The 16,715-nt window shown below is 33.7% G+C and overlaps 1 protein-coding gene across 1 annotated transcript in view; it reads left to right on the plus strand.

Moving 5' to 3' along the window:
* CSMD3 (CUB and Sushi multiple domains 3) overlaps nt 1-16,715 on the plus strand; it is a 1,276,067-nt gene that overhangs the window by 937,057 nt on the left and 322,295 nt on the right. The window contains 1 exon segment of the mRNA XM_030304305.1: nt 6,061-6,217. Within this exon segment, the coding sequence (XP_030160165.1) occupies nt 6,061-6,217 (157 nt within the window).

Below are 16,715 nucleotides of genomic sequence, written 5' to 3' on the forward strand. Positions count from 1 at the left end.
ACAGAAGTGAAATGATTTGTAACAGGCCATACGGCTTTAAAGGTAGAACTGGGACTTTAACTTTGTTATAAAACTGCAAATCTAAAACCCTGAAAAGCTCACCCTTCATTGTGTCCCAGACTCCTTCACTAAAATATATTAGCTCCTATAATTGAGTACACGTGATACAGCTATTGCAAAGATGTACATAGTTTAATACAAACAAAAATTCTCTGTTCGTTTCATTTTATTTTGGAGAGGATGTAAGGTTTAGAATATTATCCTTTTTGATGAACCATTGTAAAAATTATTCCTTCTTTTTATTTTTTTTAATTTGTCAAATGTTTTTATTTATTTTTGAGACAGAGAGAGACAGAGCATGAGCAGGGGAGGGGCAGAGAGAGAGGGAGACACAGAATGTGAAGCAGGCTCCAGGCTCTGAGCTGTCACCACAGAGCCTGATGTGGGGCTCGAGCTCACAACTGTGAGATCATGACCTGAGCTGAAGTCGGACGCTTAACCAACTTAGCCACCCAGGCGCCCCTTTCTTTTTATTTTTTATTCAAACTTTGACATCTCACTCACGTTATCAGAAAAAAAAAAGTTTAAGTTTCCAAATCAACCTTTAAACAAGTGGCCAAAAATAAAATTCTAATATCCACGAGCAGGGATAATTTAAGGCTTGAATGATTATACACATGTACATGTGTAACTTTTCTCTTTTAATTTTATTTTCTATGTACTTTCTGTTCTTGGGTTCAGATAACATCTGACTTGCTAATTGACTGAAGGAATGACTGAGAATATGCCTTCTAATTATGCATTTATTATAAACAACAGTTTTGAGTGTTGATAAGCAATTCATTATAAAAGGGTTTGACCTTCCAGATCCAGGAGGGTCTCTACACCAAAACTAATTTCAAGCCCTGATCTATTATAAAAGGTTTGATAACTGAAACATGTCAACATTAAGTTCTAGTCTCTTCTATTATAAGACTACCAGATTAATGGCAACCATTTGACAAATTAGAGCCTCATCAAAGAGTTTCATTAATGTTACAAAAGACCTCAATGCCTTTCATGATATTAATTCTTAAATCAGTTTGAACTTCTACATTTGACATTAAATAAGTCTTTGTTATCTGAATTAGGTGCTAAGTAACAGAATATTTCTATGGGGAACACCAGAATCTTCTCCCAACACAAAACATATAATATTATATAGTTATCTTATTCTTTTTATAGCTTTTTCAATTTTTGAAAAAATAGATATTAAGACATATGCTAAAAATAATAATAATAATGATAATAATAACAATCTTAAAAGAAGGAAAAAGAAAATATGCCCAAACAAATAAAAGCATACTTAAAGATCCTGATCTTAATCAGAACAGAAATATGTGAAGTAATGATCTCAAATAAAATTTCTATGGGTTCTGATAAGATCCAATAAAATCACTCTGTACCGTAAATTTACTTTTAAATGAAATGTACATTTTTTTAAATTTATATACTTACATCCATGTTTATTTACAAGGTAATTTGTCTTTGCCTACACTGCTTTGTCATTTTGTGTTGCCTTTGTTTCCATATACATGTTTGAATACATTTAAAGTACTTTATTTACAAGTCAAATAACATTGGCTTTATCATTACTATAAAACTCTTCTTTTTTTAAATCCTTGCCAAGTAACACTTGCTTTTCATCTTGATTTAATAACTTTATGCATGCTTCCAAAATTTCATAACTGAATTATCACACTTCATTTTACTTTTATGATTATAGTGATGTTTTCTACCTTTTGACTTTACATTGTTTAATAAACTGCAGTGAGTTTTGGTGCTGAATTAGACCCTCCCTGCTAGGCTTAAGATACATATATATCTATATTAGTATTAACTCTTTTAATCCCTTTTCTTTCAATAATTGCTTTTAAAATTATATCTTAAAGACAGTTTCTTTTGAAAAAGAAAAAAAGTATGACACTGGCCTCCAATGTAATTGTCTCTCTTGGGACAGACAATATCTTTTACATCTCCTTCAGTTTAAGAATGATTGGGGTGCCTGGGTGGCTCAGTTAAAAAAAATTTAATTATATCTTATTATTATTTTTTTATTCCTAGCACCTAACACAGTACATGGAACTAAATATGAGTTGAATTAATTATCTGGTTACTTTTTAAAATGATACTATATCAGAATGATTTCCATGTGTAAAGTAAGGGTTTCTCCAATGAGTCAACTTTTTTTTGTTACTACTGAAAATTTGAGAAAAACATTAGAAGGGACTTTTAAATAAATAAAAAATAAAATAATGTTCAAGAAGTAATTTCTGTTTACTTGTCTGCATTGATTTATTGCTTAATGTATATTTTCCCTTTATTTGGCTGTTTGACATATGAAGTTTTTACAGTGCATCCACACTTAAAAGCAGAACTAGGCGAATCCAAGAAACAATTATTTATATTTAGCATAAGAATGAAATGACATGATGGTGAAAAGAGAAACAAGAGGAAAATATTCTTTGGGGTTACCTAGGCAATGTTAACCACAAATAAGACCCACTGGATGCTGGTTAAATGGTTTGGTTGTGGATGTATAGCTCTACACACAGGCTTTAGGAACTATATTATATACGAGTTACTATATACGAGTCAGAAACAGATTTCTGAGAAGATTGAACGTTTGAAGCTCACAGACACAAAAGTGTGTTTCCTTGTGTCTGAATTATCACTAGTGACCACCATTCTTAAGAGATGAAAAGTTGGCTCTTAGGTAATCAAACAACAAACATTCTTGAGCCAACAAACCACGTTTGGTTCAGCTTCATTGAAGACAAATAACTTCTTGCTGATAACTAAAGCAGAAATGTATTTGTCTGGTAAGTTCTACCAGGGATTTCAAGGTACTTCTGTATAATTTTAGGAAATTTGTCCATGCAGCCCTCTATCTAGGGGTACTCAGATACTCTTCAAACAGTCAACACACTTTTGTTGTTATTGTTGTTGTTAGTTCACTGTGAACACATTTTAAAAGAAGGAAGAGACCAATAAAATGTTTTCTGTTAGGACTTCCATGACCGTATTGGCTTGAACTCAGTCTCCACTTTCTTTCTCTCTCTATTTCTACCTCTCTCTCTGTGCTAATACAATAAATAAGGGAAAGAGCAGGAAGGTCCTGGCAATAGAGACTTCAGAATTTCTGTGCAGAAAACACATAGGGTAATGTGGTTAGAAGAGGACACTAGGAGACATAAACAAAACTCCATTTGTATAGCATGTTAAATAAAATTTTTACATGTAGTCTTTATAACACTTAAACCCTGTACCAATAAGGAAACATAAACATAAATAAGTAAAGATACATACACATGTGGTTAAGGGAAATTCGGTAACTGGAGGGAAGAAAGACCAAACTAAATGCATGGAACTGGTAGCATACATTAAATTCAAACTGTGGAAGCATTAAGAGAAATTTGAAAATAAATTTAAAATTTTTGAAAAATCTTAAGCTAATGCAATAAGTGGAGAGAGTGAAAGACAGAGAGAGAGAGAGAGGGAGAGAGAGGAGAGCTTTCTAGAATTTGACAAATGATTTTAAAATTTACAATTTTAGGGGCACCTGGGTGCCTCAGTTGTTTAAGTGTACAACTCTTGATTTCAGCTCAGGTCATGATCTCACGGTTCGCGAGTTCAAGCCCCACATTGGGCTCTGTGCTGACAGTGCAGAGCCTCCTTGGGATTCTCGCTCTCCCTTTCTGCCCCTCCCCACCCATGCTCTCTCTCTCTCTGAAAATAAATAAATAAACTTTAAAAAATTCTTTTAAAATTTACCATTTTAATAGAAGACCTAAAAAGAGAGTATTAGTTACTGCTGAAAATCTAATTGTTCATGTGGAAGATCCCGTGGAACATTCTCTATAATACAGAGGGAAAGATGGATGAGAAGAGGAAATACAAGAGACTCACAATACAGTTTTGGAGACTTAATACACAAATAATAGGCATTCTAGGCAGAAAATAAAAAGATCATATAGGCAAGGAGTAATTAAATAAAACTCAAAGACATTTCCTTGAGTTGAAAAAATCTTGAGCCTGTCAATAAAAAAATGGAATAATTTTATTTGAATAATCCAGATATTAGAAATACAGTGAAAATTTCCCAATTTATTAAGTTAACATAAATTAAAACCTGAAAAAGATAATTTGAAGAAAAAATTTATATTATACATGAGTTTTCATTTATAAATTATAGAAAACATTATAAGTATTACCAAATTAAGCCAAACAATCTAGCCCAAGAAAAGTCTATCATGCAGGTTAATACGATAATAATAAAAAGTTCCATTGTGTACCATCTAAATGTTATCTCTTACATGACATGAACATAATGAATACCATTTCCGAGGAACACTGGTGCTTGGGAAGTTAACTGGATTAGGAGTTCAGCAACACAATTTTTACACTAATACCAGGTTAAAAGTAAAGCAGTTTCAGGCAGGAGATAAGTAACTTTGAACAGCATCTCTCAACTTTTTCTCTTCATTACCATTTATTCAACCTTCGAACTAAATATTATGGAATAAGATTGGTCAGTAACCAACTTTCACTCCCTTAGGTAAATGGAGAATTAATACATCATTGTAAATACCTGCCTTATGGGCAAAAGAATGGTAACATGCGATGTCGGTAAACTTTTCATGTAATGTCTATACCTTTTGGAAATAATCTGCTATACATGAATATTTTAGTTCAGAAATCTCATATATGGAAAACTTCCTTATGAAAATATACAAGTATCAAAAAATGTGAAGTTATATGTAAAAGGTTGTTTATTTCAGCATTGCTCTTGGTAACGAAAAAATTGAACTTATTAAGATGGGAATGATCGTTGTGGTAATGTCACTGTGTGAACTGTTACTCAGCTCTCAAAAGGCAGAATCTGTATCTACTGACCCTGAGAGATGTCTAGAATGCACTGATAAAAGAAAAGCAAATTAGAATACAATGAGAAGTTATACCTTCAGAAGAATGGGAATTACGTGGGGACGTTTGAGAGCTTATCGATTTTGTTTTGCATATTTCGTCATGTTAAATTAGTTTCTAAAAGCATTTGGTACTCATTTAATATTTTTTTACGTGTCAAAAATGGATTAAGTTCAAGGAGATGAATAAATGAGAGAAATTGCAAAAGAAACAAGCATTTTTTTACATTAATTATGTTATCAGAAAAATAAGCATTTGGCTAACCTTGAGCAAGTTGCAGAAAAACACCCAACCAGCCTTGGAAACCAGGCTTTCTGTCGGTATTCTCAATTTTATTTACTTATTTTTAAAGTTTATTTATTTATTTTGAGAGAGAAAGATAAAGAAAGTGAGTAGGGGAGGGGCAGAGAGAGAAGGAGCAAGAGAATCCCAAGCAGGCTCCCCGCTGCCAGTGCAAAACCTGATGTAGGGCTCCAACTCATGAGTGGTGAGATCATGACCTAAGCCGAAATTAAGAGTCACGCGCTTAATCGATTGAGCCACCCAAGAGCCTCTGGGTAATCTCAATTTAAATGTTTTTAATGTTTATTTATTTTTGAGAGAGAGAGAGAGACAGAGACAGAGACAGAGTGTGAGCAGGGGAGGGGCAGAGAGAAAGGAAGACACAGAATCTGAAACAGGCTCCAGGCTCTGATCTGTCAGCACAGAGCTTGATGCAAGGATCAAACTCACGAACCATGAGATCATGACCTGAGCCGAAGTCTGACGCTTAACTGACTGAGCCACCCAGACCCCCTTTGGTATTCTCAGTTTTAAATGTCTACCATAAAAAAGCATTATTTTGATAATAAGAGCTAAATTTATATAATATGAGTTCAAGTGTTACTTAAGGTCTACTAGCTTGGAATTTTAAAAGTATCCATGTGGATTCCAACCTTCTTAACTTGATATATGTAGGAATTAATATATGTGATTGTCCTTGGGGAGCATGTAGTGACCTGATTTAGGAAGAGTATAATAATTTCCTCTTCTTCATAAATGATTTGAGTTGGTTATTATTAGCACATTTACATTTTAATTATAAATATTTTGCAGATTTATGATGGAAAAGATAAAACGACTCATCTACTAGGTGCATTTACTGGTGCGTCCATGCGAGGCTTGACTCTTAGCAGCACTTCAAATCAGCTCTGGCTAGAATTCAATTCTGATTCTGAAGGGACAGATGAAGGTTTTCAACTTGTCTATACCAGTAAGTATTTTGGAAGAAAAAGAAAAAAGAAAACAAAGGCCAAACACTGATGCTGAGTATTTATTAAACAATTATAATATACCAGGTGATGTAATATCCAACATTTGATCAAGAATTTGAAGTTTAGAATGACCTTCAATATATGTAATTTTATTTGGCCCTAAAAACAATTCCATAAATTACAGGTATTCTAACTGTTGCAATTTCACAGTTGAAACAAGTAAGGTTAAGAATGGTTAAGTAATTTGTGACTTTGGGCTTATTTATTTATGTATTTTTAAAATAGCAATATTCTCCAAGTTTGATATTTAATAAATACTTATTTCTTATTTTTTTAATAGATGGAAATTCAGTGTTTGCAAAATTCACACAACCTATGTGTGCTAGTTATAGTTGGATAGTCATTAATGATAACTGGATGGTTTCTGATGAGTTTACATTAGAGTTAAGGTTTTATTTTGTTTTGCTTATGTGTTGAATTGCTTTATTAAAAATAAATTCATATGGAACTATTGCATTATACTCCAATTGGCTATTCTAACAATTAAGTAGAAGTTCAAAGGTTGGTGGGTTACATCCATATTTTATATGAATTAAATGAATTTATTTTATACCAGTACCATAATATAAGAAATAGACTAATTGCATCTATCAACAATAAATTATATTCAAGTAATATATTTATTGAGTTCCTACTCTATAAGACAGTACACTAAGAAAGTAAATCACATATAAGCCTGCGGTGGTTACTAGCTGTGTGTTTAACAACTGTATAATCTATCAGATCAAATTAGTTCTTGGAAGGTCAGAATACTCATTTAATTTAGCAAAATAAAACAGAAACATTCAGAAATCTTTACTTTTAGATATTTGAAAAAAATCTGATGACTTCTATAAATTTTCTCAAGAAATAAGATTAATCGAAACTATTACAGAAATTAGGAAATTAAAAAGGTTACACCATGAAAGATACTCACACGGGATCCTAAAGGGAATTTGAATCAAATTATTATTTGTGAAAATATTCTTTCCTAATGATATGAGAAGTAGGAGACAAGAGAGTATATCACATTAAAATTGTATTAAAAAATCTGGTGCGTATAACTAAGAGATTACTCTTGCTCCCTGTTTATTTCAAGGCTTTTTTCTACCTGTGCTAGAATTGTTACACCAATAGGGTATCAAAACATAAATTAACAAAATGAATGTTCAATTCATGTTTCTGAATCCTGAGAACTATTGTGCACAATGCAGTTTTTTATGAAGTACTTCCAAAGACAAATGAAAATCCAAGCAAACTGTGTTTACAGATATTACCAGGTGATATATTAAAAGTAATAATATTGAGAATTATTGCTCGAATATAATTGGTGCAATCTGCTCAGAAGGGCACATTTTTTAATCTGCTTTTCTCTTTTCCTTTCTCTGTTTTCTAACAAAGATGCTGACATTTTTCAAGATATGGCTCAATGTTTACATAATGATCTTTCTTTGCTCTGCATCATTTTGCATTTCTCCTTGTCTAAAATGTTAATGGGTGTCACAGGGAAAAAAAAGAAACTAGATTTCCTTTTTGGATATTTAAATTCTTTGTAACTTGAGATTACTAATGCAAAGATACTGGACATTGTAGGACGTACCTGCATTTAAAACTGTGTGGGTTGCTTAAGTGTCTGGAATGAATAAAATCATTGACTTTATTCTCATTGGTATGAGCTACTAGATGTCAGAAAGAGAGATCTTAAAAAGCAAATATTTGAAGTCACTCTTCTTAATGACTCTAGTTTTTCATTATAGAATGTGTGTCTCTATGAAGATGGAAAGCTATAGAATTGGGAAGAGAATAGAAAAGCAGTTATTCTTTTAAAAGCATAAATATATACGTATAAATACTTTTCAGTCTCTGAACTAAACTAAAATGTATATACGCCTATTTCCAAGTTGTCTCTGGATATCACCAGGTCAGTGAAGGGTCCTATGATTTTCTGAATTGACAGCTGTGTTCTGAGCCCTTCTGCTGGGAAGGCTCCTGGAACTAGTAACACGGCTATTATTTATTGTATTTGTTCTTAAGGATTACTTCTGGTTTTTTACAGTGGTGGTCTTTCTACATATCTACAATGATCTTAATAGTTAACCACAGATATCCTAGCTTTGACAGAAACTTGTGCCCATCCTCCAAATGTATTTTAATTTCCAGCCATAGGCTGCTTTCTCTTCCAGGTTAACAATTATTGGTATGCCCCAACCTGAATCATCAACTGAGCCTTCGAGCTAAGACTCCTCTTCAATATTTCCCCACTGCTACTTACCTTCCTTCAGCCAGAGTTAGCCGACTTTTTAACATGCCTTTTGCAGTAGTTTATATTTGCAACTAATATAGCAGCTATCACACTCTACTGTGGTTATACTTTTTTACAAACATATTGTGCATAGTTCTTCAGGGGCCATTTCCTCTCATAATGTCTACAGTCAGTTTAGTTCAATCGCATGTTTTTTACATATTCTTGGTAAATTCATATGTGGTCTGAATACTGATTTTATAAAAATGCTTTTGTGTTATAGAAGAAGATTCTACTAGGGCACATATTTTAAATATTCATAAACTTCTTAGAGGCAGTTACTAATTTACGATCATAAAAGAATTTGCTAAGATGCCCAAACATGAGAAAAGAATGTAAAAGACCATGTTTTTGTATAAGAATCTATTTCTCAATCTAACTCCACCCTGCCATTCTGTGTTATGTTCCTCCTTAGAATTATCCACACTTTTTCTCTGAAACATCTGAGAGAACCCTTTGTGATACAGAGGAATCCCCAGGCTCCGCATCGAGAGAACTGGAGACAGGAAAGGAGTCAGTTGACTCTAGGGCAGATCAAGTAAGGATTCATGAATGAGGTAGTTTTTTAGGTTGGATTGGCAGGTCAAAAAAAGAAATGGTAGAGAGTATTCTGGGCAAAGAATAGGATGAAGACAGGCACAGAGACTAGAAAGATCATGTGAAGCACATTCAAGGCAAATACAGAAGATAATCCAATTCAGATTAATCCCACTTGCCTGTCTCCTCACAATTCTAGTGTTAGCATAAACAGGCCTTTGGTGACCACCCTTATAATGACAGGTATCCTAGGTCACAGTAGTCACTCTCTATCTTTCTATTATCCATTTTGTTGACTTGTGTGGTTGCCTGGTTATTTCCAGCTTTGAGTACAGAGAAACACATTTGGCTGAGATAAAAATGAGGAAATATTTTAGAAAAGACCTTTTTAAGGTACATTTTATTCCAACTGTCCATTCATTATATAATCACGAAGAAAGCAAATGTTTTTAAAAGTAAATGCAATTCTTTCCAAAAACACTTTTGTCACTTTATGCCTGAGAATCTGAATGCTTTCTTGTTGGCTACCCTTACAGTCGGGGAGTAACTTAGACCTAGTATCTTTAATGCAGTATGTGTAGTATTTAAACTTTATTTCTTGAAGTTATGCTTCATTACAGATTCTTTTAGCTCTCTTCATTTGTAATTATCCCACTTTAATTCAGTGGAAAGTAATTGGGTATTTTAAACAACCATCCATTACAGAGCTAAATCACACCTTTTTGATGGATTATAACATTGTCTTCTCAAAAGCTGATCCGGTAAATGTCCATGATGCCCAGCCATTAGGCACTACCTCTGGGCTCAGATGTCCTCTGGTTATCACCTCTGTACATTTAATTTACTAAAAAGCCCATTGGAGAAATGTTCATTATCCCAAGGGAAAAGTTCAGCTATATATTTGGACCCTTTTAGCCTCTCAGTCATGTTGCCTGAAATGATTCATAAATCCACATGGAACATGCCCATTTCAAATTTTATATTCAAACTAAAGATGGGCATTAGCTAATTTGTGACACCTTTTCTGTGCACTAACCTTATAAATATATAATAAATTATCCTTATTTAAAATGTTCAATACAATTGCCAGTATGTTGTTGGCAGTGCTAGTCATGAAAAATAATCAGATGATTTATTAACTCTAACTTTATTCTCTGGATATAATATATTGACTGCAAATGCAAGTAGAGAATAAGTAAATTACAAGGAAGCAGCAAAGTTACTCCGTGTGGTTCTTTGTCCTCTAGACCACTTAACAGATGTATTTGGCATTTCTTTTGCGGTTTAAATCTTGAAATTAACCAGGTAATAAAGGAAGTACTGACTAATGCTGCATTATGTAGTATAAAGTATTCTAACTAAAATATTAAAGAAATATTTCTTATCCGTCATTTACATAGGCAATATTATATGTGGGTCTCAAAACATTAAAATATTTAGGGAAAAGAAAAGAGTAGCCTAGACCTTAAAGCTACGTCTTTGAGGTGGAGTAAGATGTCCAAAACAAGATATACAAGCAAAAATCTGTCAATAGGAGCATCTCTGCCCTTGTAAGTGCTTCCCTGAAGTGTAGGGACTAAAAACCTGACAACTCTTGCCAGTGAAGGTCTCTACTTAGATCCTGCCAATTAAAGCCAGTCCTGTGAGAGCTGAGAGGTGGCATCAGTGGAGAAGCTATTATTTTCCACTAGCATCCGCAGGCGGGAATGTGGGAACTCCAGGACTTCCTGAAAGCCAGCAGTGGTCTTCTGACCTTCCCTGCGTCTGCATTTCTTATATTTTCCGTCTAATTTCTTGTATGGAATCCTAGCAATTCAAACTAAGTGGCTTCTATTTTCCCGATCAATCCCCAGTCATCAAGTAGTTTTTGAGTACCTCTATAGCAAAACACACCATAAAGTAAAAAGATGAGACATTTCTAGGAGATACTAACAATATATGTAACAAAAAAATATAAACTCTATAGGAAAGAATCCTTCAAATTAATAAGAAAGAGAATAGTCTAAAAGAAAGTTTCGTGGTAAAGAAACCTCAAGTAGTCAGAAAGCAAACAAAAAAAAATTCCTAATAGAAATTGAGAAAAATTAAACCCCAAATAATATGTTATTACACATTCATAAGGTTACTAAAAATTAAAAAGCTCTGTAATACTAAGTGCTGATGGCAATTTGTTCTTTTAACTTTAGGGAATGCAAGTTGGTAAAGTCACCTGGGAGGGTAATTTGGCAATATTTAGTAAAATTCCATTCCTACATATGTCTAGAATGCACCAACCATACATTTGGCCAAATACCAAGTGGCTGATGGTTAAAAATTAATATTCAGGCAAAGCTGGATCTCATCATCCCAGAATGATGTACAAATATATGATGTGCAAGACACAAACTAGCACATTTAAAAATATCACTCACTTTTTCATGCCCAACAGATTAAAATATAGGAAAGTCTGTGAGTAATGTGTTTTCTACTCAGAACTTTATACATAGGATTTAGAGCAATGACAATTAAAAAAAAAAGAATTCTTTACCATATCTCCTTTCTTTCAGTTGGAAATACATAGCAATCATTTCCACAAACCTTTGCTTATTTAAGTGTTTAACTTCTATTCCTCAAAACTGTAAGGATTATCTTCTTACAGCATTCGTATAAGATTGTGGTTTCAAAGTTTGATGTTTCCTAGAGTTTGACGAGTAAGAAATACATGTGTGCCATTTTTTTAAATTAGTTTGACGCATGAAAAAAATGGAATGTGTAGTCATATAAAACTTTGTTCTCTTGGGGCGCCTGGGTGGCGCAGTCGGTTAAGCGTCCGACTTCAGCCAGGTCACGATCTCGCGGTCCGTGAGTTCGAGCCCCGCGTCAGGCTCTGGGCTGATGGCTCAGAGCCTGGAGCCTGTTTCCAATTCTGTGTCTCCCTCTCTCTCTGCCCCTCCCCCGTTCATGCTCTGTCTCTGTCTCAAAAATAAATAAACGTTAAAAAAAAAAAAAAAACAAAAAAAAACTTTGTTCTCTTTATTCCTATTACATTCTTTCTTTTTAAATTAAAAACATATTTTTTTTTAATTTAGAAAGAAAGAGAGAGTGAGCACGAGCAGGGGAGAGGGGTAGAAAAAGTGAGACAGAGAGACAGAGAGACAGAGAGACAGAGAGCCAGAGAGAGAAAGAGAGAGAGACTCTCAAGCATACTCCACGCTGTGTGGAGCCAGATGTGGGATTCAATTCCACAACCCTGGAATCATGACCTGAGCCAAAATCAAGAGTCAGATGCTCAACTGACTGAGCCACCCAGGCATCCCTCCTATTATATTCTTTGTCATCTCTGAATCAAAGAGGATTGTCATAGTTGCCATGGGTGACTGTGACTGTGGACTCTTTCCTGCTTGCGAATTTTAAAGTGACAACGTTGACATTATGTTTTGTACACATCTTCGTATGAATATAAAGAATTCTAAAATAAGACTTTTTCTTGCAATATTCATGGCCTAAGTAGAATTTACTAATCAAACATTAAGTATAATTCTTAAAGATTCCACTAAATATTATGAACCAAATTCACCAAAGAATTCTATAGAGATTAAAATTATGATAGAATGATCTTTGTCTCCTTGCATTATTATTTAAACTTGAATTAATGTTTTTAGTTTCAGATGTCATCCTCAACTGTATTTAGCTAGCATGCTTTCTCAGTTCTCTTATTAACAATCTATCTCCCTTTTTATTTAACAATTTGACGGTGTTTACTTTTAGTCTATGCAATTAACATACCTTAATTCACCATGAAATACTCTATAAGGTAACTTTTAGAATATTAAAAACATATTTACATTTTAACTGAGTTTCAAAAAAATAAAGCGTATAAAGATCTCGTTTTAAGTGCCATCAAAAATGCTGACTTATATTCAAAGAGTGAGTTTTCAAATACCATTTATATTTCTAAGCCATCTGCCTTATTGTATTATTTGTACTCTTTTACTGACCATATGACATTCCCCCATGTGAATACACAGCTGTTGTTCATAATCAAATGGAATAGAAATTATGTGGAGGTAGGAATTAAACTATTCATCTCTCAGTAGATCAAGGAAGAAGTTGAATAGCAGATTAGCAGATTTTGATGCATTCTTTAGGGCAAAGTGAGCTCTGCATCCCTACGTGGTACATGCCCTATAGTAACGCTTACATTTGTGCAAAAGGAGACAAAAAGTATAGCCTTTTTGTAGCAGGGAATAATGGGAAACAATGTAAAAGTTCATCAGTTAGAAAATAAATAAATCAATTTTGTAGTAAGTTTCTAATGAAATACCACAGAGTAGTTAAAATGAATAAAATGTATGTGTGTGTGTGCGTGTGTGTGTGTGTGTGTGTGTAAAGATAAAAACACAATGTTGGCAAAAATAGTTTCAGAAGAATTTTTAAAATAATTTCATAGTTTATAAAGTGTATAAATAACTTGCAAAACATTCTATATAGTGTTCATAGACATATAGATATGTGATGAAAATAGGGGGCGCCTGGGTGCCTCAGTTGTTTGAGGGTCCGACTCTTGATTTTGGCTCAGGTCATAATCTCACGGTACATGGGATAGAACCCCACATGGGGCTCTGCACTAGCAGCGTGCAGAGCCTGCTTGAGATTCTCTGCCTCTCTCTCTCTGCCCCTCCCCTACTCATGCACATGCATGCTCTCCCTCTCCCTCTCTCAAAATAAATAAATACAATATAAAATATACATATATAAATATATGAGGTATGAGAAGGTATGAGAAGAATACATTAATTCAGAATATTTACTAGCTCTTGGTAGGGAAAATCTGAAAGTGGTTGAGAAGGTATGAATCAACATGAATATTAATCTGAAATAATATTAATTTTTATCTGAAGCTACTATGATAGTAGAATCTGATAGAGTCAGATGGTGAAGTTATGTTATCCTTTGTAGTCTTTTGTAGGTTTCCAATAACAACTTAAAAATAAATTAGAAATCCTTATACTACATAGTAGCAGGAAAGGAATTAAATCTCTGTTGAAGTTATTCATTAAGTCAAAAGGATTTAGGTAATGGGGATTTTCAGTTCATTTTGTGCTCTAGAAATTTTCATTTCATCAGAGTATCAAATTTCACAAGGAATGGTGAATATTTATAGCATATATGATTTTTCATACACATCTTTATTTAATTGTCAGTTTCAAGTATTTGAGCTTTTCAATGAAAAGACTGGCAGCTGAATGTTTCCATAAAGATAAGACAGATCTGAATATTTATGAATAGGCAACAATAATTCCACCAAATTGGACTAAATTATGTTGTGCTTTGTAGCTTATATAGTATTGTCCATGTGCATTTTCATCTACAATGCAAAGTATTATAAATTATCTTAATTTACAAAGAATATCTCCATTTTACCTCATCACCAGCAATTGCCAACCACATTTACAGAACATTCAAATTAAGGAAGGATGAATTTGGTAATGAACCTTGAAAAGAGAGCTTGATTTCCATTTTTATTTTGATAAATGATATACGGTAAAACTCAGAAGTGGCTGCATTTTGAATGATAAACTGAATATTATGTCTGGTAGAAGGCACGCAAACTTGTAATTTTTGAGCAAGAACACTTTAAATGTAGTATTAAGTATGCAGATTCATGCAAAGTAATGTGTCCTGAAAATGTGAAGTTGCTACTTCTACCATTTCCGTTTCTATGTCTGAAAGACTGGCTTGCTTGACCGTGTATCTTTATATCTCATTTATGTCACGATTTGAGTTAGTGACTTCTGACTTGTTGTTGGGCTCTTTTTCTGATGCCATTTATATTTGCTTTATTTTAACATATTTTCACCCAAACAGAGCTGTCACAAATTGATCCATAAGGGAAATTCCTGAAGATTTTTTTAATTGTTTCATAAACTTCAGTTTCTCATCAGCATTATTTTAGTTTCTTCCTCAGTTATCTCCTTGAGATAATTGCCTCTAATAATCCACATCCATCCATAGAAATTATTACACATCTGCCGTGTGCCAAGATTTATGCTGGGAAGTCATTGTGGGAAAGGGGAAAATTGAAATAATTCCACTCTATAGAAAAACAAAGAAAAGAAGCAAATGATTGTAAATTAATTAAAATGTGTAAAGTATTTCTCTGCATTAACAGGAGAAAAAATTGTTAATACCCCATAGAAGAGAGTAGGAAGGGCTCCTTCCTCTGATAGATAATGTATCCCTCAAAATGCTGAAGTTACAATATGTATTTAGTACTTGGATATGTGCAAATTCTAGTGATTTAATGTATGTTTTGACATTCTAGGAAGTCAATGATGCAAATTAGTGATTTGACATATATGAGATAATGCATGCTTTTGTTGTTGTTGTTGTTCTAGTTCAAATCTAGATTAATTTGGTCAAGGATCTGTGCCTATAAAGGAGACAGAGACTGCTTTTTGATTATCCTATGATTTATACACATAACATTTTTTTTTCTCCAGCATTATTTGTCTTGAAGTCACAGGTTTTCCTATCTCATAAGGCTAACTGGAATACTCTGTATAGTCCTCTAGTTTAGGAAGCTATAACTGATGTAAATAGCACCTAGTTATCTTTGGTACATTCACTCTATCATTTATCTTATATTTATACACTTGGTAAAACATTAAAGACAAGAACTCTATGGCTAAGGAGCCTAGATTTTGATTGCTACTATCGTGTTTAATTTATATTATGAGGTATCCTTTTCCAGTTCTTTCAGGCTCTTAATAGTGAACTGTGCTGACTGTTGTTTTTAATATTCACTTTTGTTGACTTTATTCTGCATATGGACACAAGATCTTCTGGATCTAAACAGATTAATAATTGTTATTTAAATAATATAATAATAATATCGGTATGTCCCGCACACTTCTGACCTACTCCTTACCCCTGTAGTAACATGGTGGAAAGCAGATGGAAAAATCTGCATGGGTGGCCAGTGACAAGGCATGAGGAAAAATGGACATGCTTAAGGCAGCTATCTTGCCTTCCTCTCCTGAAAGCAGGAAGAAAGAACTTTGCTGCTTGGAGATGGGATGGAAAGGATCTTGAGTTCTCTTTTTTTTTTAGCCTCAGAATGTAAATACATTTCTCTAAGAGCCAGATTAGCCTATGTCTCCAGTTTTTATAACCTAGAGATGTTTGTAAGTCATCTCGTTCTCCCCCTTGGTGCAAACACAAACGTCCTCTGGAGTCAGGTAAAGCTCTCTGGCGTTCTCTCACTCCTGGTACGAGTAGTTGTAAATTAACTTCTCCAGTGCTACTCTTATCTCAGGAAATAAAGTTTCCAGCAAAATTCATGCAGAAAGCCCAAATCTGCTGAACACAAACGTAGTTTCTTTGTACCACAGAATAACACGCTGCTTCGATTTGTTTTTGTTTTCTTGTGAGAATTTCTGAAAGCTATACATTTTGGAGGGGGGCAGGATATAAAGATTCCGAGTTCTTAAAGCTGAATACTATTATTATGTCTCGAAAAACTATGTTTTCAATATGAGACTATCATTGTCTTCTAATGCTATCAAAGTAAAGCAATCTACAGTTATATTTGCAGTGGACATATCTGTGAATTGGACAATTATTGGACATGTTTTGTC

Source organism: Lynx canadensis, chromosome F2 (genome assembly GCF_007474595.2).
Source record: "Lynx canadensis isolate LIC74 chromosome F2, mLynCan4.pri.v2, whole genome shotgun sequence".
NCBI classification, from domain to species: domain Eukaryota; kingdom Metazoa; phylum Chordata; class Mammalia; order Carnivora; family Felidae; genus Lynx; species Lynx canadensis.